The sequence below is a fragment of the Orbicella faveolata genome, unplaced genomic scaffold (genome assembly GCF_042242905.1).
Source record: "Orbicella faveolata isolate gen_17 unplaced genomic scaffold, um_ofav_v1 contig_4, whole genome shotgun sequence".
NCBI classification, from domain to species: domain Eukaryota; kingdom Metazoa; phylum Cnidaria; class Anthozoa; order Scleractinia; family Merulinidae; genus Orbicella; species Orbicella faveolata.
In genome coordinates this window covers 2,050,605-2,075,000 of record NW_028301569.1, presented here as the reverse complement: position 1 = coordinate 2,075,000, position 24,396 = coordinate 2,050,605, and the positions used below count along the sequence as shown (strand labels likewise).

General features: G+C 40.1%; 2 protein-coding genes and 1 pseudogene across 6 annotated transcripts in view; 1 reads left to right on the top strand and 2 right to left on the bottom strand.

The window, feature by feature from the left end:
- Positions 1-475, bottom strand: part of LOC149100904 (uncharacterized) — a 1,926-nt gene extending 1,451 nt beyond the window's left edge. The window contains exon 1 of the mRNA XM_089276264.1: positions 1-475. This exon is cut by the window's left edge and continues 467 nt beyond it. The gene's annotated coding sequence lies outside the window, so the exon portion shown is untranslated.
- Positions 1-18,539, top strand: part of LOC110055358 (uncharacterized) — a 76,580-nt gene extending 58,041 nt beyond the window's left edge. For 4 of the 5 annotated variants that reach the window (XM_020761741.2, XM_020761742.2, XM_020761744.2 and 1 more), the window contains 6 exons: positions 12,116-12,178; positions 14,568-14,639; positions 15,198-15,251; positions 16,849-16,898; positions 17,041-17,257; positions 17,797-18,539. In XM_020761741.2, the coding sequence (XP_020617400.1) occupies positions 12,116-12,178; positions 14,568-14,639; positions 15,198-15,251; positions 16,849-16,898; positions 17,041-17,257; positions 17,797-17,925 (585 nt within the window). In that variant the 3' untranslated portion in view covers positions 17,926-18,539. The remainder of the gene's footprint in view (positions 1-12,115; positions 12,179-14,567; positions 14,640-15,197; positions 15,252-16,848; positions 16,899-17,040; positions 17,258-17,796) is intronic. The other variant, XM_089276259.1, reaches the window with a different exon arrangement.
- Positions 13,016-13,991, bottom strand: LOC149100903 (uncharacterized; annotated as a pseudogene).
- Positions 18,540-24,396: the final 5,857 nt, after the last annotated feature.

The following is a 24,396-nucleotide window of genomic DNA, read 5'->3' as shown; positions in this document are numbered from 1 at the left end:
CGTTTCTTGACTCTAAACTCTGCCAACACTGTGAATCGTCCATCTCGTCCAGGTCAAATCGGCCGTAGTCTTCGTAAGGCAAGTCGAGATTTTTCGACGAGTGTAGATCCCACAACAACAGAAATTCATCCTCGTCTATGATGTCCTCAAAGCATGAAACAGCTAGAAGGTCTCGGACTTCTCGAAAAGTTGCCATTATGCTCGTAAAATCCACGAACAAAGTCAAATTGGACCACTGAAAACGAAAGCAAAACAGCCGTCGCTCGCCGCCGCTTCTATGAAAGCTTAATATTCTAATTTCGCGCCTAGAGGAGGCGGTCTCAACCCAACTCCCACGCGGCCATCGCCGCCTCCACCTAACCGCCTCAAGTGTTTGCTTAAGGTCTCTATTATTTAAAATGGTCCTCAGCAAAGCAAACTTCTTCCCATCTTTGACGACAGAATTAAATTCGACGTTTGAAACCACTGCCGCTCTTTTGTCATGCTATTTAAATAACTACGATTTTCAACAACTTCCAAGCGTGAATGGGAGAGCGCGCTAAAGTCTTCGGCTCGCGAACGCATTTAACTGAGAGTATCGCGTGAATGATTGATCAGTTCTGGATAAGACAGTGAAACAGAATGGAACAAGACAGATATTGTGTGTGAAATTCGAAAATAGGTAAAACTAGCCGCTTCTGGTCATTGAAGTCTGGAAAGACGACAAGATTGGTTCCCACAGGCCACAGAAGGCTTACAATTTTGTTGAAACCATTGATAACATTGATTCTAAAGCCCACAAAGCCGATTCGGGGAAAGAATACCGGCATTTAATCAAGATTTAGCACGTCTGCCCGGCACAAATGAGATACAGGGTTAACTACCAAATGATCTTATGATCGTAACGAGTAAAGCTTTTGAAGCGACGGGATTGCTCGGAACTCTATCGTCTGTTGACTGCTTGTACAGTTGATCGATGGTTCAGTCCCACTGGGTATTCGCAACTGCAAGAAATTATGGTTAAATTTGCGTTTCTAAGGGATAAACCGCAACCAATTAGAGTTCATAGAGAATCCACATGGGAGCTCTAGTGTGACAAAATTAATTTATGCCAGTAAGTAAGTATATGTCCTTAAAACAAAAGCCATTCTTCGCCATGGCTTGGATATCATTTTGTCCTTGGACATTATCTGTTCCTCAAAGCTCACAGTTTTCCTCGAGCTACGCTCTCGGAAAACTATTCGCTTCTCGGAAAAGATAACGATGGTGGACAACTTATCCGTGCATATTCTCGCGCCAAATGGAGGTTACTATTTAAAAATTCACATAATTTCTTTAAGGTGAATAGACCTTTTTCGACTGGGCGGGTTGTTGCCCCATTTCAGACCATGTGATGACTCTCTTGAGAATTCTTTCTTTCAAATTTTCGAATAGTCGCGTGTTTGTGAATAAATAATTTTTAGATGAATAAAAGAACAATTCTCTAGAGAATATCACATGGTCTGTAATTGGACAACAAACAGCTCAAGCGAAAAAGGTCTATTGAACTTATAAATAATAGCCTCTAAATCAAAATACTTTTATTTGCTTTTTAACAATGTTTTCGGTTTATAAGCCTCACTCAGATGTAGTTCAGTAATCACATGCTATTAAGGTAGTCATTGCTTGACAGATGACCAAAATTCTCAGAAGATTTCAGTGTATTTTACTGACGCTGTCGACAGTTGAATTTAGTGTTAACCCGTATAATTTATTCAACGGCTGATGATTTTACAGCTATTTGCACGCAAAATTAGGTAACTTGCTTACGATTGGTTCATAAACAATGAAAAACTGGGCACATGCCAAAAAGCATGCACAGGTGAATAATAATACAGACGTGCGCGTAACCCTCCCTTAAACAATTATTAACATAATTGTCGGCAAAAGCTAGGGGTACATGTATTACAAAGTTGGCTCTTGGCCTTAATCGCGCGATCAAATTGTACAGATGATTTTGGCACGGTTGGCATGAATTCACAAACTCACAATATTGTAAATAACTCAGTAGAGAGCTGCCGTAGGGAGGTTACATTTATAAAGGGAATCTTGTTTTTACAACCATGACTTGGTTGTGCATGATTGTGTTGGCTATGACTTTTTTTCTATTTGGTGGCTTCTAAAGGAGCCGTTGTTTTGTGGGCAACTGCGTGGCCAGATCAGTGACCTGATGCTCTTCTCTCTCGCCTGATCACCTCTGGAAGGACCTTGTGTAAGTGGCCAATGTAGCGTTGGCACTTTTCTAGACTTACTCTTCTGGACCAAAAAGAGCGAATTCCCTCCACTAGCTCCCCTTGTTACGCGGCTTGATGACGGTTGCTAAGAAGTGCTTGAGTTCGTGCCACAACATTTCTATTGGATTTAAGTGTGGACTTTCCGCTGGTGTAGGCCAATAGTTGACACCATTGTCTCTGATGAACATGATTGCCAGATGACCTGGGAAGACAACAAAGAGTTTGCATATGAGCCTTTTTCACATGTCATCTCACCTACCATTTTGACTCTCAAATTTCAAGTTAGCCCAATTGACATGAATGCTCACTTTTGTGTTTAGGATTGTTATCCTGTTGAAAGCGATATCCGTCTGGGAACGTCTGGTTTACGAAGGGTAACAGGGTAACCCGTAGGATGCTCTCAACATAAAAATCTGACTTCATGATGCCGGTAAAGATGACGATCGGCATTGCACCTCGCTTTGATATGCTGGCCCATACATTTACCTCGTACGGGTGTTTAACTATGGGCTTTAATTTGGCTGCCATTTCCTCTTTCCTGAAACAGATTCTACTACAGTGGAACCTCGATTTAACGAACCTCTATTTAACGAAGTCCTCGATATAACGAACGATATTTTATGTCCCGGCCAAAGTTACAGTAAAATGTATGGAATAGAACCTCGATAGAACGAATTCTTCGATATAATGAACATAATCCGGAAGCCCAAACGTAAAATCTACCTCGATATAACGAATTACAATGTTTCCTTGTTTACATAGACAATTTTCTGTATAACCTCTATGTTGCAACATTTTTGAATCGCTACTCTGAAAGTGTCGCTCTTTTTTAAACAAAAGCTGCGCGTCTGCTCAAAAGTGAAAATAATTGATACTGAAAGCCACCATGCTTAATGAATTGCATCTCAAAACGGGGCACTTCTGGGTGACGAAAATTGCATTGAATTGTGTGACAGAAGTCACCTGTATTACAAATCAATCATTAACTATGACCTCGATATAACGAACATTTTGGTCGTTTCCCCTCAAATTCGTTATATCAAGGTTTTCGATATTACGAACCCTCGATTTAACGAACAAATTTAGCCGGTCCCCAGCGACTTCGTTAAATCGAGGTTCCACTGTATGACGTTCAATCCAAATGCTGGACTCGTCTGTGAAGATGACGTCGTCAAAGGCTTCGGCAGCTTCCACACCTTTTGCTAAACGCCAAATGAGCAACACGATTGGGCTTCCGGATGACCTGGCAGTACTTCGGACCAGTTCGTTCCCATCCTAATCGCCGCCGGGCTGCCGTTATTGCGGAAATCGACACTTTAAGGCCACACTCCGTCAACAAGAGCCGTTGAAGTCCTATGAGTGTTTATAGGCGGGCAGTTTAGTGATTTGCTAGAACATTACCTAAGGAAAACGTCTTTTGTAAAAAAGAAGATATTAAACCTACCGGGTGCGGTCAGTTCATCATTTTCCTCAAGTTTTCAATCAATGAAATCGAGATGCTGCCGGAGAAGTTTTTGAGTAGGTCCAGGACTTGTTTTGTCTGCAATCGACGAATTGGTCCTCATTTTCCGAAGCAACTTCTTTACGTCATCTATACCTTTTAATTCCCCAACTGTTTCGGAAATTTTCTTTCCTTGCTTCAACAAGCGTAAAACTCTTAATTTAACAAATTCCGAAGTTACCACCATCTTCCTTGACCAATAGGTTGACCAGGTGATAACCAAGCAGATTTAATGGTGATTTAACAAGAAGCTTTTTGATTACATAACAAAGGAACGTTCCATCACATGTAACAAGCCCCTGGCACGACACGATTTATTGTCCAAGGAGTTTGTTTGTCTCTTTTGTTGAATGCTGCCGTTTTAAATCCGTATCAGTGAAGATGTGGAATATTTATTTTCGTCGTGTTTGATTGTTTTCCATTTAGGAAAATTTTACGGCATCACTCAACACAATGCCGGCAACACCATATGTAACTTATGCAAATAATTCGCCTTTACTACGCAACTTCTGGCGCCAAGTCCCAAGTTGATTAGCTTTGGTTCAAGTGCTTTGGGTCCTTTAGATGTATTAGAACATAAAGAGGCTCGACTTGGATACTGGAAATAAAAGATATTCGAATTGAAAATGGTAAATAAACATTTTCTTTAAAAATAGATGAGTAACCAGGATAAGACATTTGGAAAAATAGAAAAACGATCTCTGGTTAAAAATTTTGTTTAAAACGAGCTTTCGACTACCAGTCTGTAGTCTTTAACGAGTAATAGATAGAAAGCGCGAACGTCAAAATATGTACTAAGAAAAGTGTGAAAGAACAAAATTATAATAAAAACAATAGAAATACTTGTGTGCGAGTAAAAAATGCTAATGTGAGGTTCAAAATAAAATTGAATATTGTCTTGGTAATTGTTTCGCATTATTGTCAGCATGGTTAGAAAAACTTTGGAATCCTGGCACACAGCAATTACGAACCATGCTGACAATAATGCGTAACAATTACCAAGACAATATTTAATTTTATTTTGAACCTCACATTAGCATCTTTTACTCGCACACAAGCATTTCTATTGTTTTTATTATAATTTTGTTCTTTCACACTTTACTTAGTATATATTTTTAACCTTCGCGCTTTCTATCTATTACTCGTTAAAGACTACAGACTGGTAGTCGAAAGCTCGTTTTAAACAAAATTTTTAACCAGAGATCGTTTTTCTATTTTTCCAAACTTTTTCTTGTCATTTCAAAGGAGAAAATACGCTTATTTGTCAACAACAGGCTTCAATATTGGCGAAACACATGCAATTAACCGAAGCGCGACTCTGTTAATAGCACTCATGAATTTCCGATAGTCAATTCGCTTTAGATACACTTAATGTAAGCTTAAGCCTAAGATTGCGCATTCCTTCGTTTTAAAGTACATTTACATACCAAGAAATACCATGAAATATTGCGATGTTAAAAACAAAATAGGACCTTTTTCACAACGCCAAGCTCTTTCCGCAGGCGGTATATATCGTTAAGACATCTTCAGTTATCCGATGAATTTATTCTGCTCAATGTGTTTTCTTTAAGGTTTCTGATACCAATCTCTTGGGTATTGTGGTCTAACACTAAACAATACAAGGCAATGCCGACGAAAACAAAAGCAATTAAGAGCACGAAGACGTGGTTATTGAAGAACGCGTGATTCCCTAGGCTTTGTCTCGGTTTCGTCTCGTGCTTCGTTTGTTCTTTCCGAGGTGGACACATGGGCAAACCTTGTGCACTGCCCACGCGTCCACCTCGTGAAACCCGCGGCCGATGTGCATATGACTCCAGGCGGTACTGTAACTTGTGATGCTGGTTGTAGTTGTCGCGGTGGTTGTAGCTCTGGGGATGGTTGTAATTGTGGAGATGCTTGTAGTTGTGGCGATGGTTGCAGTTCTCAGGATGGTTGTGGTTGTGGGGATGATTGTCGTTGTGGCGATGGTTGTAGTTGTGGCGATGGTTGTAGTTGTGGCAAGGGTTGTTATATAAGTTGTGGTGGTCGTTGTAGTTGTGGCGATGGTTGTAGCCGTGGGGATAGTTGTAATACACACTTACGCCATAAGCCGGAAGTTACATGAAAGTGAGGCCTAAGGGCCCTCCAGTTGGCATGAGTAATTATGGCGGATGCTATGTCAGAAAGTGCAAGATCAAATAGTGCTACACAAAAGACCTCGCATAAATGTTGTGCCACAGCGCTATGTACTAATAGGTCGGATAACAGAAAAGACCTCACGTTCCACGCATTTCCGAAAGATTCTCAACGTAGGATGGAATGGGCAGTGAAAATGAAACAATCTGACAGCAAGTTTAAATCAAACACGTCCCTGTTTTGCTGCTCCGAACATTTTGTTTCTACAGACTACAAGCGCAGTTTAAGTGGGAAAAGGAAAGATCGTTTGCCAACTGCTACTCCTTCACGGTTTCAGTAGACCAAAGCGTCATGCCATGAGATCGAAAGGGCAAAGCAGTGCGAAAGAAGAGAGGCGAAATCGACAATCACATACTCGGTTGTATGTTCAGAGAATAAAGGTGATCCACTGGAAACCAGCAAGGTAAAAATTGAAAATGAGCATCAAAATGAGGATTTGGCAGAGGTCGTTGCAGATTTAAAACGTCAATTGTTACTTTCCAAGTTTTGTATAGAAAGATTTAAGAATAGTGATGATGATATTTTCTTTTATACGGGTTTTCCAAATTACAATACTCTAATTACAAATTACAATACTCAAATTACAATACTCAATGGGATTATGTTAAACCCCGTGCATAGTCTTTAATTAGTTGGAATTTTGCTCGAAACAAAAGCACTTTACTGCTACATTTCCATATCTACATGAAGTAGACAAAGAAAGGGAAAGGAGCTGTAATATTGATCCAATAGATCAACTAAGGGTGTTTTTTACCAGAATTAGATTAGGATTATATGAAACTGAGGGATCTGGCACACAGGCATGGCGTTTCTGTAGCTACAGTTTCTGATATTTTAGTGACATGGGTAAACTATCTGTACATCATGCTGGGAAGCCTGCCAATATGGGTTTCCAAGGATAAGATCAAGAAGTATCTGCCTGAGGGATTTAAAGGCCAGTATCAAGATATCCGCGGGATTTTCCACTGCTAAAGGACTATCAAACACATTCTGAAATGTACTCTGATTACAAATCCCACAATACATATTATGGCTTTATTTGCACCACTCCCAACTGTTGGGTGACTTTTGTCAACCACCTGTATCCTGGCCGCATAAGTGACAGAGAAAAAGTGGAAAAGAGTGACTTCTGAAGTCTTGTGGAGCCTGGGGATAAATACCTTGCTGTCAAAGGATTTGGTGAACACGGTCTTATATCCTTGAAAGGTGCAAGTTTGTATATTCCGTCCAAAAGACAGTCAGTGCAGGATCAATTCACAAAGGACGAATGCTTTGAGACTATGAGCATTGCTAATGTGAGGATCCACGTGGAAAGATCAATCAAACGGGCGAAGGCATGGCACATATTTGATCAAGTAGTACCATTGTCTATGCATGGCTGCATAAATCAGTTGTGGACTGTTGCATCATTGTCAATTTTCAAAACCCTATTCTTTCAGTCTAATTTTGACATTTTGAAAGTTACTGTGTTTACTTGAGGTCAGTTCATGTGGACTAAATTCATTGTACAAGAACATTTCTTCAATGTTAATAAGTTTTAGGTTCATTTAACAAGAAAAAGTCCAGAGCATGGTTGAAATAAAATGAGTTCAATTTAGAAACCATAGTTTTGGACCACAAGTCTTTGTCAGGAAACACTCGTTATTTGAGTGTCTCCTATGCCTGAATGTGCCACAAAATCAATCCATGACATCATAGAAAGGCCCAACGGACCCTGAAGTTGATAATAGTATGAATGGTCAGCGTTCAGAATAATTTGCCCATCTTTTGAAACCACAAAATGGTTTGCTGTAAGAGATGGGTGGCCAACAGTTTGAGCTATTGAGAGACCCATGGATCCTGCCTTTGGGTTAGTTTTTATCTCCACTCCTCCAAACTTATCATTTGACATGGAATAAAAACAACACGATCTAGAGACGCCCCTAAATGAGGTAGGGATGGGTTGACACATAAACCAAATTCTGCCACTCTCAGTCCAGTGTTCCCTTCCTCTTGCATTTTTTTTTTACATACATAACTGCAACTTTGTCCTCATTTTCTCTGCCATATTTAATAAAGGGCAAGTTGCTGATATCAACTGGATCACAGATTGCTCGGATAAATTCAGGTGTAGGCTGACTCTTTCTTTTCAAAATTTTGCCACACTTTGACGCTGTGATGCGGTGTTTTCTCTCCTCATACCATACATTGTTATTTGCTTGACCAGTTGTCTTGGCGTAAAGCTCCTGTGCTGCTTGAAGGGATACTTGAACCTTATTCAAGATGTTTGGAGCATTAGAAAATATATTCAAGTCAACAGTTTCCTCACAACATTTGTTGGGTAGTAGAGGAAAATTGGTTAAACCTTGGCTGGGGGAACTGTTGTTGAGACACTCGGGTTCAATGGGTGTATGCGTGGGCTGACTGTCAGTAGAATTTTCTGAGTGGTTGGTAAAATGACCATCAGTAACATTTGAATTTGTTTGGGTAGGAATATGCCCACTTTCGTTACTACTTCCATTCATTGCTGGATTGGGTGACTGGTAAGAAATTGGATCACAGGAGGTGACAGGATTTGTGCTAACCATTTAAAATCCTTGAAGCTGTTTGTGGAGCACTGATCCTCTTGCCTTTGGCCCAATCAAGGTGTTTACAGCAGGAATATTTCTGTCTTCTGGCAGCATCAAAGCAAATGGAAGTTTTGGATTGATCTCTTGAAGATTTTCCTTTAATTTAACTATGAAGTCAGTCAATTTTTCTTGGCTTCACCGGTCTAGGATCATAGAATTGACTATGTATCCCCCTTTTTCTTTTACCTGGCCCATCACAGGCATGCCTTGGTTTTACAATACTTGTAGTCATTACTGGTGAACAGTTAACTTCTCTTTTTCCTCCCTTGCCCCATTGTTGCGGTTTTGACGTACATGTTCTATTGTCGCACTCTTTCAATTCTCCCTTTCTTGTCATGTCTTTCAGTTTCCAAATAACTGCCATTACATGACAGCAGCATTCGCTTTTGGATGCTGGGCACTGACAATCACAGGATGCTGATTTAATTTTATCAGTACACGTACTGCCTCCTTGCACTGTTAAATAAATCTTGTATTTACGATCTCTCTTGTAAGAGGCCCAACAGCAGGCTCTCACAAAGACATAATTTTTTTTTGTGGATCCTTGTAAGTCATGGACAAATCTCATCATCCGTAACCCGTTGTCATTTGAGTTCACAACAACATTAACATTGTCATACTTCTTAATAGACTTGCCAGAATTTTTGATATGTTGAAACGCATCCATCGGAACAAAATTTGGAAGAACTGAAAAGTTATTGTTGAAAACTTCATTTGCGAGTTATTACTTTTCTAACAGTTCCTTTTTATTTCCTTGCTAATTTAGGCGTCTACATTTCAACCAAACTTTCATTTTTCCAGTGTCCACTTTCCAATCTGACTTTCACTTTCTATGACTGGACCAGGAATATCTTCTGGTTTCAACTTTTCCACTTCTAAATTGCGAATCGAAGAGGTTTCTGCCTCCATGTTTACTCTTTCAAAGTTCGCGGGAAATATGTGGAGGGCCCCTAGGCCTAGCTTTCATGCTACTTCCGGCTTATGGCGTAAGTGTGTATTGTGGGGATGGTTGTAGTTGAGGGGATGGTTGTAGTTGTGCATATGGTTGTAGTTGTCGGGATGGTTAAAGTTGTGGGGATGTTTGTAGTTGTGGAAATGGTTGTAGTTGTGGCAATGGTTGTAGTTGAGAGGATGGTTGCAGTTCTGGTGATGGTTGTAGTTGTGGCGATATTTCTAGCTCTGGGGATGGTTGTTGTGCCGATGGTTGTAGTTGTGGCAATAGTTGTAGTTCTGGGGATGGGTGTAGTTATGATTGTTGTAGTTGTGGCAATGGTTGTAGTTGTTGGGATAGTTGTAGTTGTGGTGATGGTTGAAGTTGTCGCGATGGTTGTAGTTCTGGCGATGGTTGTAGTTCTGGCGATGGTTGTAGTTGGGGCAATGGTTGTAGTTGTGGATTTGGTTCTAGTTCTGGGAATGGTTTTAGTTTTGGGGATGGTTGTAGTTATGGCGATGGTTGTAGTTGTAGATTTGGTTGTAGTTGTGGGTTTGGGTGTATTTGTGGTGGTTGTAGTTGTGGCGATGCTTGTAGTTGTGGGGATGCTTGTAGTTGTGGGGATGGTTTTAGTTGTGGGAATGGTTGTAGTTGTGCGGATGGTTGTAGTTCTGGTTATGGTTGTGGTTGTGGGGATGGTTGTTGTTGTGGCGATGGTTGTACTTCTCGGGATGGGTGTAATTATCATTGTTGTAGTTGTGGCAATGGTTGTAGTTGTTGGGATAGTTGTAGTTGTGGCGATGGTTGAAGTTGTGGCGATTGTTGTAGTTCTGGAGATAGTTGTAGTTTTCGCGATGGTTATAGTTCTGGCGATGGTTGTAGTTTGGGCAATGGTTGTAGTTGTGTATTTGGTTCTACTTCTGGGAATGGTTTTAGTTGTGGGGATGGTTGTAGTTGTGGATTTGGCTGTAATTGTGGGTTTGGGTGTATTTGTGATTGTTGTAGTTGTGGCGATAGTTGTAGTTGTGGCGATGCTTGTAGTTGTGGCAGTGGTTGTAGTTCTGGCGATGGTTGTAGTTTTGCCGATGGTTGTAGTTTTGGGGATGGATGTAGTTGCGCGAATGGTTGTAGTTGTGGCGGTGGTTGTAGTTCTGAGGATGGTTCTAGTTAAGGGCCATTAATCGATCTTTTCGAGCCGTTGCTAAGGAAAATTTATTTTCATATAACCTCATCATTTTTAGTTAGTCCAGAGTTATTTCATGTGTATTAACTTTTTCATGATTAGTAACACTAGTGATGACGTCATCAGGCCACGTCCATGGTCATGTGACTAATACTGAAAAAACGCAAAGGCTCCCAGGCAAATTACTTTATCGGGATTTTTTTCATTGATTTAATATTTTAATTTAAATCCTCATTACGCTATGCATAGATTTTGTTTCATTTCTAAAAGGTCAGATTTTGAGAGAATTTCAAAATATTAAAAAAATCGCAATTTTCTGAAAAAAAGCATGATTTTGAAAGAGGGATGCATAGCTATCTTTCCAACGTTGGCTTTGATCGAAATCCGTCGAAAAAGGCTAGATTGAATGAAAAACAGCGTTTCCTTTAGCATTTAAAGAAACCGGAAGTGCGCCCGATATATATTGGAAGTTACCCTATTAGCGCGCGCGCAATTTACACTACCAGCGCACTTCGGTAAGATCAAAGAAAGCCGCATGGGGTTAGTTTTTCTCTTTCTATTGCTCTTGTTTTTCTGTCTTTCTCTTATTTTGTGTTTGCTTGTGCTTTTTTTACTTTGCATTTTGTGAAAAACAAAGAAAAACATCTAAAATGTAAGCGAATTATTGAGTTGTTTTTATTTTCCGCGCTCAGGCTGACGTAAGTAACCGGAAGTGAAATTTCACCTCATTAGCAACGCGCGCGAGCGCGCGCATAAATCGGTTAATGGGCCCTTAAGGGGATGGTTGTAGTTGTGGCGGTGGTTGTTTGGCATAACGATTGTGCGAGTCGTTTTGGTGTTCTTGCTTTTTGGTGTGGTCTTGTTTGTGATTGTGGTTGTATGTGGTGGCAAGGACATCCACCTTGGGCACTTCAATGCATTGGTTAGCACTGTTGCAGCGTTTGAACTTTGCTTTACGAATCCCAAGGTGATGCTCTCTTTCTTCTAGGACAGGGTGAGAAAAGCAAAAGACAACCCTATTTTCGAAATACCGGGTCCAGGTTCTAGGGTTGATCTACGGAATCCCCCCTAAGTGGGGTAAAGGCATGGCGCAGTGGTGTTAGCACCCGTCTCCCACTGTAGCCTGGTTTCAATTCCGGTTTGATGTCATGTATGTGTTGAGTTTGTTGTCGCCCAGCGCTGAAGATTTTTTGTCCGGTTACTCCTTCTGAAATACCAACATTTCGAGATTCTAATTTGACCCGGACAGAGGACTTTATGAAAACCAGCTATAAGTGACGTGCCTTCATTTCTAAATTTTGTAATTTTTTATTGTGTATTGAGATTGATGTAAAGGATCAAGTATTTAGGATTCAGATTTTGGTTTTCCCAATAAATGTCCTTAGAAATGGCTGGCTCAGCCAGCTATTTTTTTCAGCAGGTGATCTTTGTCTGAAACTATGTGTTGCTTATCATTTGTTTCAGGATATTGTTTATCCAGTATCGTCTTCTGTGGCACCTGCTGGCAGGCACATCTTGATTTTGAAGGTGAAAATGCAAGTTTTTTTTTGTATTTTATTGTTTTTATTTGTAAGTTGTGCAATGGACAAGCAAAGAGATACTGTAATGCTAGTTTTACAATTTTACATTAAAAAGGGATACACACACACAAAAAAAGAAGAAGAAAAGGGGAGGTAAAGAAGCCTATTACAATGTAAATATAAATAGATCTCTACATACATCATCACAAAACATAAACTAAATTAACTGAAGCAAGGTAGAAATTTGTTCCATTTTTTATAATGTTTTGCCAATTTATTGCTGTTAGCTGCAATTTTCTGTTCAATCTGGCAAGTTGCTTTAACCTTGGCTATGAAGACCTTAAGAGAAGGATGTATGATATTTAATTTACAGTTATAAATATAATATTTAGCTAATAAAATAATATGGTTTAGAATATGAAAGTCCTCTGTGACATTGAATACTCCAAAGATAACATTTTCTAGCGTTAAGGATGTCGAGATTACCTTTTTTTCAGAAATCCAGGAACAAAGCAACTGCCAGAAAGATTTTGTTTCATTGCAATGAAAGAATAAGTGCTCAGGGACTCGACTTCTGTTTGACTTTCACTTCTCAAAAGTTCGAATTCCCCGAGCATTGAGTGATAACAATCCAAAATTTACATTGCGCTTTGTGAATTAGACAAATTAAGTACAGAAAAATAACTTTTACCTTGCTCCTTTGTGTGAGAAAACAATGTGAAGGACTTATGTGCGACGAAAATTAGAATGAGGTGATAAAGCCTCCCGAAAAATGAAAACCGAATAATGACAAAAAACAACAGTATTGAAAACATACAAAGAACAAACACGTTACACAATAATGTGGAAAAAGGTATTAAAATAGCAGCCAGCGTAAAGCTGTTAATTAAGCTACCAACAGACAAGGTCTTGCAACTAGAATGGTAAATACAGACAGTATAAATTAACTTTGTGGCTCCGTTACATTTCAAAAACGGAATAGAAAAAAAAAGAAAACATAGTCTGAGTGGCAAGTCTAAGCAGAAAATAATGTGCCATCAATAAACAGTTTATTAGGCTCGGCCCTACTGAAATAGGCCGACTTGCCAGCCTTCTTTGCAGCAAAAAAATTAGGCAACACCTTTCTTTGATCAACAATTTCTTTAGGCAAGTCCGCAGATATTCCAAAATTTTTACCTTTCAATTTCGTAGCGTTGCTCATGACCCTTTCACGATCCGGATAGCGCAGGAAACGTGCGATGATCTGTCAAGGTTTGGGCGCTGTGAACTCTCTGAAATTCTATATCGCTGGCGTCGTCGATGCCAAGCTCTGACTGCAAGAAATCTATCAGCACTTGCCGCGTGTCCTCTGCACCATAAAAACGAAGGTTTTCTCTCCTTTGGTAAACTCCCATGTACAGAACCTCTTGTCTGAGAGCGGTGCAGTCTTTCTCCAGTTTCTTTAACCCTTCGACCTCGCTGTTCAGGAACGCCAATCCTCTGTCGTGCTCTTCGATAGACTTCATTGCATTTCTTGTTGTCGCCTCCAGAGTTTCCACTTTCCTAGTTAACGCATTTACTTTAGCGTCCACGTTTTTGACATAGCTTCCAAGGTTGTCGTGTTTTGTTTCCATCGCCTACAGTTTTTTAAGGACGATGTCAAGTTTAGGCAACACGTCTTCCGCCATTTCTAGTACTGAATGCACTTCGTCGATTCCGCAATCCTCTTCTGACAGGTCAAGTTTCGATCTTTTATCTTCAGATGGTCGGTTATCCTCCTCGCTAGAGGTAGAGCTACTCTTTCTGCTTTTTCTTTTATGTTTTTGAAATAAATCTTCCATTAAAAACTTCAAAAAACTCCCATAGATTCACACTAAGCCGGAGCACACCAAGCGCTTCTACTCTCGCTCCATGCCCGACTCAGTCCACTGAAAATGCAAGTTGCGATGAGCATCTTGTTTCGTTTTGCATTATCGATTCATTGTCAAGGAGACAGGTGATGAGAAAACAGGAAACCATCTGCTTGGAAACATCTTGATGAACTGTTGAACTTAGCTTTGGTGCAGACACAGGAAAGCAGTAAGACACATCTGTTCACTGTCTAAACGGTTTTGTAGAAATGTCTGACAATCTGTTCAGTATTATCATCCATCTTGGAAATGAAAGCAATAACCAATCGTATGGCACACACAGGAAAGCCATGGTTCAAAAAGTCGTTCATGTGGTTTTGTAAGTGAACATGAATACCATGTTCAGTGCATCTTATTATTCTAGTGGGAGAGAGATTTCAAGTCTAAGGGACGGGAAGCGGGCTGTACCATTGAATACAGCTCATAAAGTTGACGAACCACGAAGTGCTTGTATTCTCTGAGTATAGCTTTATTGGACATCAACAAAAAGTCTCATTCATTTTGAAGGGGAACTTGGCTCCAGCGAGTGCTGTTCTCAAGTTAAGCGGAAAGGATATATCTGGAGCGTTTCGTGGACCGGTGGGTAGCTTGTGCTAACACAACCCTGATACAATGAATATTCTAAAGCTTTAGCCGCATGATTAAGACCAGTTCTAGTCCGAGAACACAACATAGCAATCCTAGCTATGAAGGTCCAACATGCTAACCATCAGGAAACTAGCTCTCCTTGGTATTGGTAATATCCAGTAAGACTTTTTACAAACAGGGACCATTCATTTAAACTAATTACCCAGCCATTTGTCTGAAAAATATTGTCTTCTCATTCCAAGGCGTCTTTTTTCACGTGTGTCAATTTCTCCAGATTGAAAAGATTAAAAGAAAAAAAAGAAATAAGAAAGAAAAAACTTGTCAACTAGACAAACCAAGTAGGTTTCACAGTCATTAAGGGCTGTATCATCGAGTGTGCGTTAGTTCTGTTATAGACAAACGTTTGTTTAAAGCGATTGACCCCTATAAATGTAAAAAGACAGTAAGCCTTTCCAAATTGTCTCTGTTTTTAAATTTTTTTACTCAGCACTGTATCGTTGCCATGGAAATAGTCTGAAGTCATGTTTTTCTCTATCAATTTCTTTGCAGGCAGTAATATTTGACGGAGAGGAGCGAGCATTTCAGAGTGTCATGAATGGAAAGGCGAGTTTCACGTTATATCATAACATACAGAAACGAGCCTGTAAAACCTGTTTTTACGAGCTGTGATCGGCTGCTTAAGCTCGGGACATCGCACACTGTCCACAGTGATGGTTTCAAATCTTTTTAAAACGCTAGTCAAACGGAGTCGCAAGTAGCCGGAAGTTGAACTTACGCAGAGAGTTATGTTGACTGGAAAACAGACTTGCAAGTTTCCTCGCAAGTACACGCAAGTCGCAATTAAACTCATCACAAATAGATGAGTTTGGGAACTGGTGCCTTAAAGGTTAGCGGGGTGCCAAAGCCACAAGCCGCTGGGAGGTATCTATGGCAACCCTGGAAAGCAGGAACCACCCAATGAGCGTCCGCTGACCGGCACCGTCACACCGAAAGAAATTCAGTGGAAACTACTTACCTGAAGAATACTTACCCTTAATACTTATACTTAATCAAGTACTTAATACTTAGGGAGGAGAGGGTGCAAGAATCCCCAATGATTCGCGAGCAAAGCAGTGCAACTGATCCGTAACAATCAGCTGAATACACTACAACAATTATGCAATGAACCATAAACCCCTGCAAAACCCCTGAAGGCCGCCCCACAGGTCACATACTCCCAAACGGGGAAACCGCTGGCTGCATAAGCTCATATTTAGCTTGCCTAAATCATATTAGCTGGATGGGCACGCTGGCTGGCTGCATTAGCTTGAGTTTAACCTTGCCTAAATGATATTTAGCCACATTAAAAACCATTTCAAGGTAGATATATCCTGTAATTCATTGGCTAGTAGGTTGCTATAACAACGAATGGACGTCAGTCAACTTCCATTGACTTAAACTGGGTTGCGAAACGGTGAAAAACTTGCGTCGACTTACGTGCAAATGGAGCGTTAGTAGACACAAGTTACTTGCTAGTCCGTTTGGCTAGGGCTTAACATCGCATGAAAGATATATTTGGGCGTGTACTCTTTGTTTTTACTGGTGCGACAGGTAGTCTTCCTGCTCTAGTCTGGTCGAAATTAGTAAAAGACAGCTGGCTTTATAGACAAGTCACGCGACGACAGCCAACCTGCTTACCCACAAACCTGTGTCATGCTCAACCAGAAACTCTTTCTTGTGTCTTCCTTGGTTTAGCGCAGAATATCAAGTATTAAATTTGAAATACAAAACTTCAAAATTTACTTGAATTATACCGTGTCTTCTTTGTCGATCAGTTCCAGTGGAGTCACGAGAACACGGGACGAGAGACCGTGTTAGATAATACAACGTGCACTGGAGTATTTTTGTCGAACTTTGAGGTGCTTGATAATTTGGTAAAACAGTGTCTGAAGTCATAAGTGTTAGATGTATCTTCTTGACAATAACTAAGGAGAAAACGGAGCAATGAAACCGCACAAATTTATGCCAGTTAAGATGAGATATCCTAACACCGTCTTGGCTTTGATTTTTTTTTTCAAACTTGATGACTTGTAAATGAGTTTGAGAATTTAAGAATGAATGTCAACGGTTAGGCGTTCAGTCCTGTTTCCAGGCTCATTTTAAAGCTGGATATTCTTCTGAGAATAGAACTGTTAATTTGTATGTTTTATTTCATCAATAGATTAAAGCTGGAGATGTGCTTGTTATTCGGTATGAAGGACCACGAGGGAGGTAAGTTTCCAGCAATCCGTGCGTTGTTATCGGACCTCTAGTGTATTTACAAACCAGAGCCTCGGTGTACAGTCATGTTCAAACATTGCAGAGCATATCGAGAAAGTTTCATCTTCAAACACATCTGTTTCATTCCTCTTAGCCCAGGGATGCCAGAAATGTTGGTACCCAGTGGCGCCCTGGTTGGAGCAGGCCTGGGGAAGGAAGTGGCCTTAGTAACAGATGGAAGATTCAGCGGTGCTTCTCATGGCATCATGATAGGTCACGTGTCACCTGAAGCTCAAGTTGGGGGTCCAATAGGACTGATAGAGGATGGTGATATTATCGTTATTGACCCGAAGACTGCTACCCTGCATGTGGTATGTTTCACTGACTTCCCGTATTCTGTAGTGCTGCTTTGAAATTACAAACCTTTTTGGTACTTAAGGAAATGGTGTCATGATTAACTCCCGTAAGGAGAATTATTAAACAGCATGGGAATGGAGAGGACAACCAAGATCAAGAGGGGATGAAGGGAAGGTTTAGAGGGTTATTCATAAGATAATCCCTCACAAGTGGCTTCAGAAACCCAAAAGACAAATCCTCTGACGCGGATTTTGCTAACATGGACAGTCCAAGCGGCTTTTTTACGTGCCTTTTCACCCTCCGCGGAAACATCCACGCAACACGCGTGGTAACACTATCTGTGGCAGAACCTGATACCATATCTTAAAATAGCTTAAGAGGGATTACCTTGAGAATAAGGCCCATCTCCTTCTCCCTCCTTTGCCAAGTGCGGATCTTGGGCAAAATTTGTTAAGCTTGCCTCCTGTATTTGGATAAGATTATTTTGTTCGAATTTTAACATTGTTTTAAGTGCCTTATGTCAACGAACTCTTTCATCAAATTCGTTTCTCAGGAGCTTACAGATGAAGTGTTAAGCGAGCGGAAGTCAAAATGGCAACCACCCCCAAGGAGGCTGACGGGATTACTTAAAAAGTACTCTAAAGTAGTTTCCAGCGCCCATGTAGGAGCGGTTACCTATTAACTGACAACATACGGGACATTGTGATTGAGTTCTCCAAAAGATACAAGGGTTACTTTTCTCAGTGAAAGCATCGCTTCCGTCCGGTTTGACGCTGGGAGAAATAACTTGATTTCAAAGAATAGTACGAGGCGAATCGTAGCAAAAACGGGATTCTTAACAATGGCGAGGATAAAAATCGATGGATAATTTACACTTTATGAACAATGAGCTTGGCTGTGATTTCTTTGAAAGTTGTGTAAATCAAATTGTGGAGTATTTTCTATCGAATCCTTTCTATCATTTTAGTTTCATGGTGTTCCAATAACCTCAGTTCTGGTGGATTGGTCATCATTTGATGAAATGACCTCGTAATGACTTCTTAGTGACGTAATAATAACTTGACTGACACATTTCAATGTAATCTCACTCGTAGTCACTCGTGGTCAGTCGTGAGTACTTTTAGACCCTATCAACGTAACCTACACAGTCCTCCAGATGGCAATTTACTGAAACGTATCGCGAGGTGGGAATCTGACAAAAACCTAAGTCTATTGAATTTAGAAATCTGTCCCAAAGATAATAAGTTCATATCAATTCCTAACTGAATGTAGAGAATATAGGTATTCCGGCACACAGTTTATATAGTACGTTTTAACGGTTTTGCTAGATCAAAACTACAGAATTTCATATCTTGCTATATCAGAGACGACGTGCGTTAATTAAGAAAATGACAAAAGTGATGCCACAAACGATTCAGACAATTCATAATGGTAATTGAACTGAGTGGAGTGCAATTTGGTCTGCGATGGATTTCTTTTGAGTTGTGAAACTCCCTCGACCAAAATTGCACGACACGAAGTTCAATTGCCACTTTATTAGATCCATTTTAAAATCGCACGATTTTATCGCCTTCAATTTTAGATTTTTGGTCTTAGTAGCCGGTTTGTTAAAAAAAGCGGAACCGGAAACGCCTTTACGTCTCATTTAGTATGCAAAACGATGTCATGTGACGAAAACTCATTCAAGCATGACAAAGAAACAAGCAGTTCTGAAATCAGAACGAAAATAGTCTACTTCAGGGACAAAAGTTCAGTTCTCGTCGCCTGAATCAATGATGGAAGGCCTTCCTTTCTTTTGTGGTTGAGGCTGAGACTGTCATGGTCTCTGGAGAAGGAATTTGAAGATGCATCCTGTGTAATTCTGCGATGGATTTCTTTTGAGTTGTGAAACTCCCTCGAGTGCACGATGCCCAGTGGATAGTACGTTTTTTTCTTTTAAACACCGTTTAATGGCATGATTTTAAGGGAGTCCAGCTCGTTATCATCTTTCTTTTTGTGACCTCGGCGTAGGACTCAACACTCAGGACCTTGTCAAGTTCTTGCGGCGCCATTTGTTTCAAGACATTTCAAAGATGGCGGGAGTGGCACCGACTTCGTAAGACGTTCGTTCATTCACTGTTTTGTGCAGTGGGGCGTATTTTGACTATGTTTATTCACAGCGACAGAGTTGAGCTCTCTTGTTGCTTCGTTGGAAACTACCGCAAACCTGGAAGCATCTACCTTCTTGAGATGGCTCTGAATTTGTTGTTGTGTTGTTTTCGTTTGTTTATGTTTTACTGGACTCGATATCGTACGGATCTTGAGCAGATGTTGAAGAAAAATCGCCAAAATATTCGTCAAAATGGTCACTGAAAGTTGGAAACTTCCATTAAAGTAGGTCTTCTGCCTGAAGGAGTTCATAATCGCCATTCAGAAACTGTAATTAATTAAATTCGTCAATTTTTTTGGAAAAAACTACAATAACAACAAAGTTGCGATATTCTCCACACAATGGCTTTTTGCCTTTAATTTTCCTAAAATTTCATTGATTACTTTAAACTTATCTTGAGATCTGATTGGTTGTTTTGTTTTACTGTCGCATTTTCATTGGCTGAGAAAAAGATGCGATTTAGTGCAAAAAATAGTGCGATTCGTGAATAAATCGCACCACTGAGAGCCAATCAGATTGCAAGGATAACTAGTGATTTCAAAATGGATTTAATAAAGGATTAAATCCATCAATAAAATAGAGGTTTTAATCGTCTCAAGAGTCAAACCATACCATAACTATTTCTGTCGGTAACAGTTTAATTATTCTTCTCTGTGGCTTTTTAGTCCACCAAAAAGAGCGTTTATCTCACAAAAATGTTCACTACCAGGACCTTCCAGCCATCAGAGGAACAACGGTATTATCTTGCAGTGATGATCGAATTCGGTTCAGTGATATTCTACTCCTCCCGGCCTAAGCTATTAGCTACGGCAAGGTACTAATACAGCTACTTTGGCTGTGAGGGAATAGGTTGACAACGGCGTTTTTCCCTCCAGACTCAAATGATTAGGGACTTTGAGATACGCTACGGCGAGGTGCTACTGCGGCTACTTTGGCCGTGAGGGACTAGGCTGACGACGGTGTTTCACCCGCCAAACTCAAATGATTAAGATTTTGCTGTACGGCAACGGTATGTGCAGTCTCTACGTGTCTTTTAAAAAGATGACTACTTTCAAGGAAACCAGAGATCATTCTACTTTCATAGGAAATAGACTTGATCAATGACAATGATTTCCTTCTCCTGTATCCGTCTTACATCTCCCAGAACTCAGATTTGCCTTTTAGAACTTGATAGGACCGCCTGTAATTCCAACCACAAAACAAGATATAAACTCTGATATAAAAAAAGCTCGACTTCAACACGGACAGGTTGTTCGTACAACGATTACGTGATAAGCTCGAAAATACAAAACTTTCGATTATAATAAAATACATTTTGAACAGTAATAAACAATCATAGCTCAGACTGGGACACACGAAGCTTTCCTATCTACGGCTGTTCGGCCCGATACTAATATGACTGAATTTTATGAATTGGTCATCTGGCGTTAGGTGTTAAAATCATTCAAATTTTCGGTACAAATTTCAAAGAAACAATGGTCTTAGAACTGATTTTTATGATCGAGGACTTTATCTGCGAACTAGGCTGTTCAAACAATGAAAAAAGCGTTAAAATGAGAAGTAAACAGCAGGCTTATACTCACGTAGTGAAGAGTACGTAAAACCATGCACTTTCCCGTAGTAGAATGCAAGGCCACGGCGGGAAAGCCGTACTGGTACGCGCGTCATGACGTCACCGGAAGCGATCTTCACTATCTGCCGTACTACAGCCTAGCCGTACCATATCTTAAAGTCCCTAATTGCTGTGCGGCAACGGCGTGTGCAGCCTCTACTCGTCTTAACAAAAATGGCTTGGTTTGAGAACACTAAGGACTTTACTCTATTTTAGTACAACATGGGCTTCCGGTCAGGTTGTCGAAACGTCAGTCACCAACAACAGTTCTTTTCAGAACTAACCTCACCCGGACGCTCACACTATACGAAATACTAACCGAGTGTGTGAATTCATTATTTAGAAATAATGAACTTAACCGAGTCTGTAAATTCATTATTTAGAAATAATGAAGTTTCATATCGCCGAGTGTAAATTTATTATTTAGAAATAATGAACTTAACCTAGTGTGTAAATTCATTATTGCGTTCGACGAAGGAGAACGCGTACTATTTCGATCTTTTTTCCCCGCGGGATTTACGATGTCCCGCGGTTATCGATCGCGATGCCACATAATTTCAGGGTTTGGACGCTATCTTGGACTGGCTAGCTGGCTGGCTACCTGGCACAAATGGCCTCGATCTCATGTGAAATTTGTTTTGGCCGACTGGAACTGGTAGGTAATAATAATGGCGTGTTGCGGGCCAAAGGTCTTGTCTTCATTCCTAACATGGAGAAATTACTGCTTTGAGAGTTAAAATAGAAAGGAAAAATACAAATCAATGTTTAGGTGTCCACAGAATGGAAGATCAACGAGTACAGAGTCCTCAAACCATGACGATCGGTTGTACGCTTTCAAGTAAGTTTTGAATATCGATTGCGGATTTGAAGCAGTTTCCCGGAGCAAGGGAGACTTTTGTCTGCGCAGGCGCGAAAAAGTTGATAGTTTTTGTTTTGTTTTCGCACTTTTGCTTGAACACGCGGTTTTTGGTGCTGTTGAATTTGACAACCAACCTTCGAAGGAGAATCATTCTCTAATAGCTCCTTAGTAAGTCATGTAAAGCATGTTACCGTGAAAAGCAATTCATAGTGAAGAGAAAACTGTTCGTTTCATATCGCCATAGTTGCTTATAGCAATTTTACGGTCGATAAAGTTCTTTTCGTGCACACATGTCACCGACAAAGATGGCGATTTTCTTGCAACAAAGATGAAGCAAAGCAAGCGTTGATTCATTTTTGTATTGCTCTGAAGAGTACCGCAGGTCTTATTCCATGCTAACCAAAAGGAACATGGCTACTGTGGTAAGTAAAACTGGTACCTTGAGCTTATATTTTAGATTTTTCTTTGTCTCCTCTTGCGGAGATGAGGAAACCATGTTGTTCTCATTTTCGTTTTCAAAGTGTGGTTAAACAAGAAAATCTCAGCATTTCGTTTTTCTTCAATCCTTCACTAAATTCGAGTCCAGCATTTCTATGAAGTAATTTTTCCATATTCTGGGTATCTTTGTGTTTTTGAGTTAATTCATTTCATTTTTGAGTTATTTTTTTTGTAAAAAAAATTCCTCTTAGTCGGCGCGTAGGGTATGTTATGGACGGGTCAGCAGATGAGTAAGTGAGTGAGTGAGGGAGGGAGGGAGGGAGTTGAGTGAGTGAGAAATGTATGTATGTCACACCAATCAGATTGGATCTACTATAAACAGCCAATCAAATTTCTTGCTGTAAAGGTAAATGGTATGCGAGAAGATTTGATCCCGATAGAGTTCAGAACGGCCATATTTATTTTTTTATAAAAGAGGAGGAATTATTCATATATTGGGTTTACTTCGACATTTTCTGTGGGTTAGGCTGAGGATTTTGGTTATGAACGAGATGAGCCTAGAGGTTTGAAACAGTTGGTGAGTTAGTAGTATGCAAATGGCGGGATATTTTCATTTTTAGTTACAAATGTAACTTGATACTTTTGTTTTTCACAAGAAGTTAATTCAATTAGAGGTCACGAATCGTCGCTTCTAGTTCTTAGGACATGTTTTAGAGGAGACGAGACTAGATTTGAAACAGTTCTAACGTTTACAATAGTAAGTGCAGGTAACGATTGTTTTGTTCTTGTTGTATGCAACTAGAACGAGATATTTTTATTTTTTACTTAGTTGCAAAGTGTAATTTGATACTCTTGTTTTTCACAAGGGAGTAAATTCAATTAGAGCTGACGAATCGTCACCACTCTTTCCCACGAGATGTTTGCTATCTTTAGTAACAAATGGTAACGTAAGGTATCATGGTAGGTGGATTTTTACGAAGAATGCAAAAAATCTTTTTTTGGCTGTTCAAATTGAGAAGACTGAGATAAATATTTTGCAAAACGAATGGGGAAAAGGGCTTTTTTACTTTTTAAGTTAAAGCAAAAAAACTATTTTTGAATATTATTAACCCCTTACAGCGCGTTGACACCTCTAATTAAAATTCACCACCAGTTGTCACAAGTAACGCGAATTGCGGTGTGATATTTCATTTGTGCACGCGAACTGTTCTTGATCTGGTTGTTTCATCGCAAGTTGGCTTTCGTTCTTGTCAAATTTTCTTTATGACAGGACGAAAAATTCTTGCCCATTTTCGTCTTCGAAGAGGCCGAAGAGGCGAAAATCTGGTGGAACCCACAGGTTCAGCGTCGAACAAGATCTTTGGCTCTGAGCGACCGTGGGTCGCACTGTAACCAAGAAGAATGGTTGAAGGAACTCGAGGACACTAGTCCCGCCAATGAAGCTAAAGGACAAAATACAACAAGTGCTAGTCGCACGGAATTGTTGTAGAACGGACGCGATTCCGAAACTTCCACAACGAGAGAGTCAAGCGCAGATGTAGATGTTGACAATGTAGACCTCGAGATTTCCTCTTTTTCATGCTTCTTAGTTTTGGCTTCACGAGGCATGGTTTCAAAAAATGTCTGGAGAACGAAGGAGCCTAAATTTAAGCAACAATACCAATGCCGCCGACGAAATCTTTTAAGTAAAAAATCACGGCAGTTTAACTTGTAGTTTGTCCCTTCTCGGACTTCACTGCGACGCGGGTTTCCGCGCCAGAATATTAGTCGTCTGTTTATTTCAAGTTGTCATAACCCATTGTTGTGGTAAACTGACCCATGCCGACATCTGTCAGTGCGGAGGGGATTTTTAACACCTATTCATACAAATCTCTTAAGACGTTTTTCTTGTTTTTCTCGATAAAATAAAACTGCATATAAGGATGAACATTTTTAGTTCGTTTACGCGCGTCTTCCGATGGAATTGGCTGAAAATCGGCAGGTATGTTCTAGGATACCTCCTTCGAAAAACCATGTCGGGCTTTGTTTAATTTCGCTTCCGTTTCAAAGTTATGGCCTCTTTTGTAGAAGGAAACGTCCGCATTAAAAATATCAA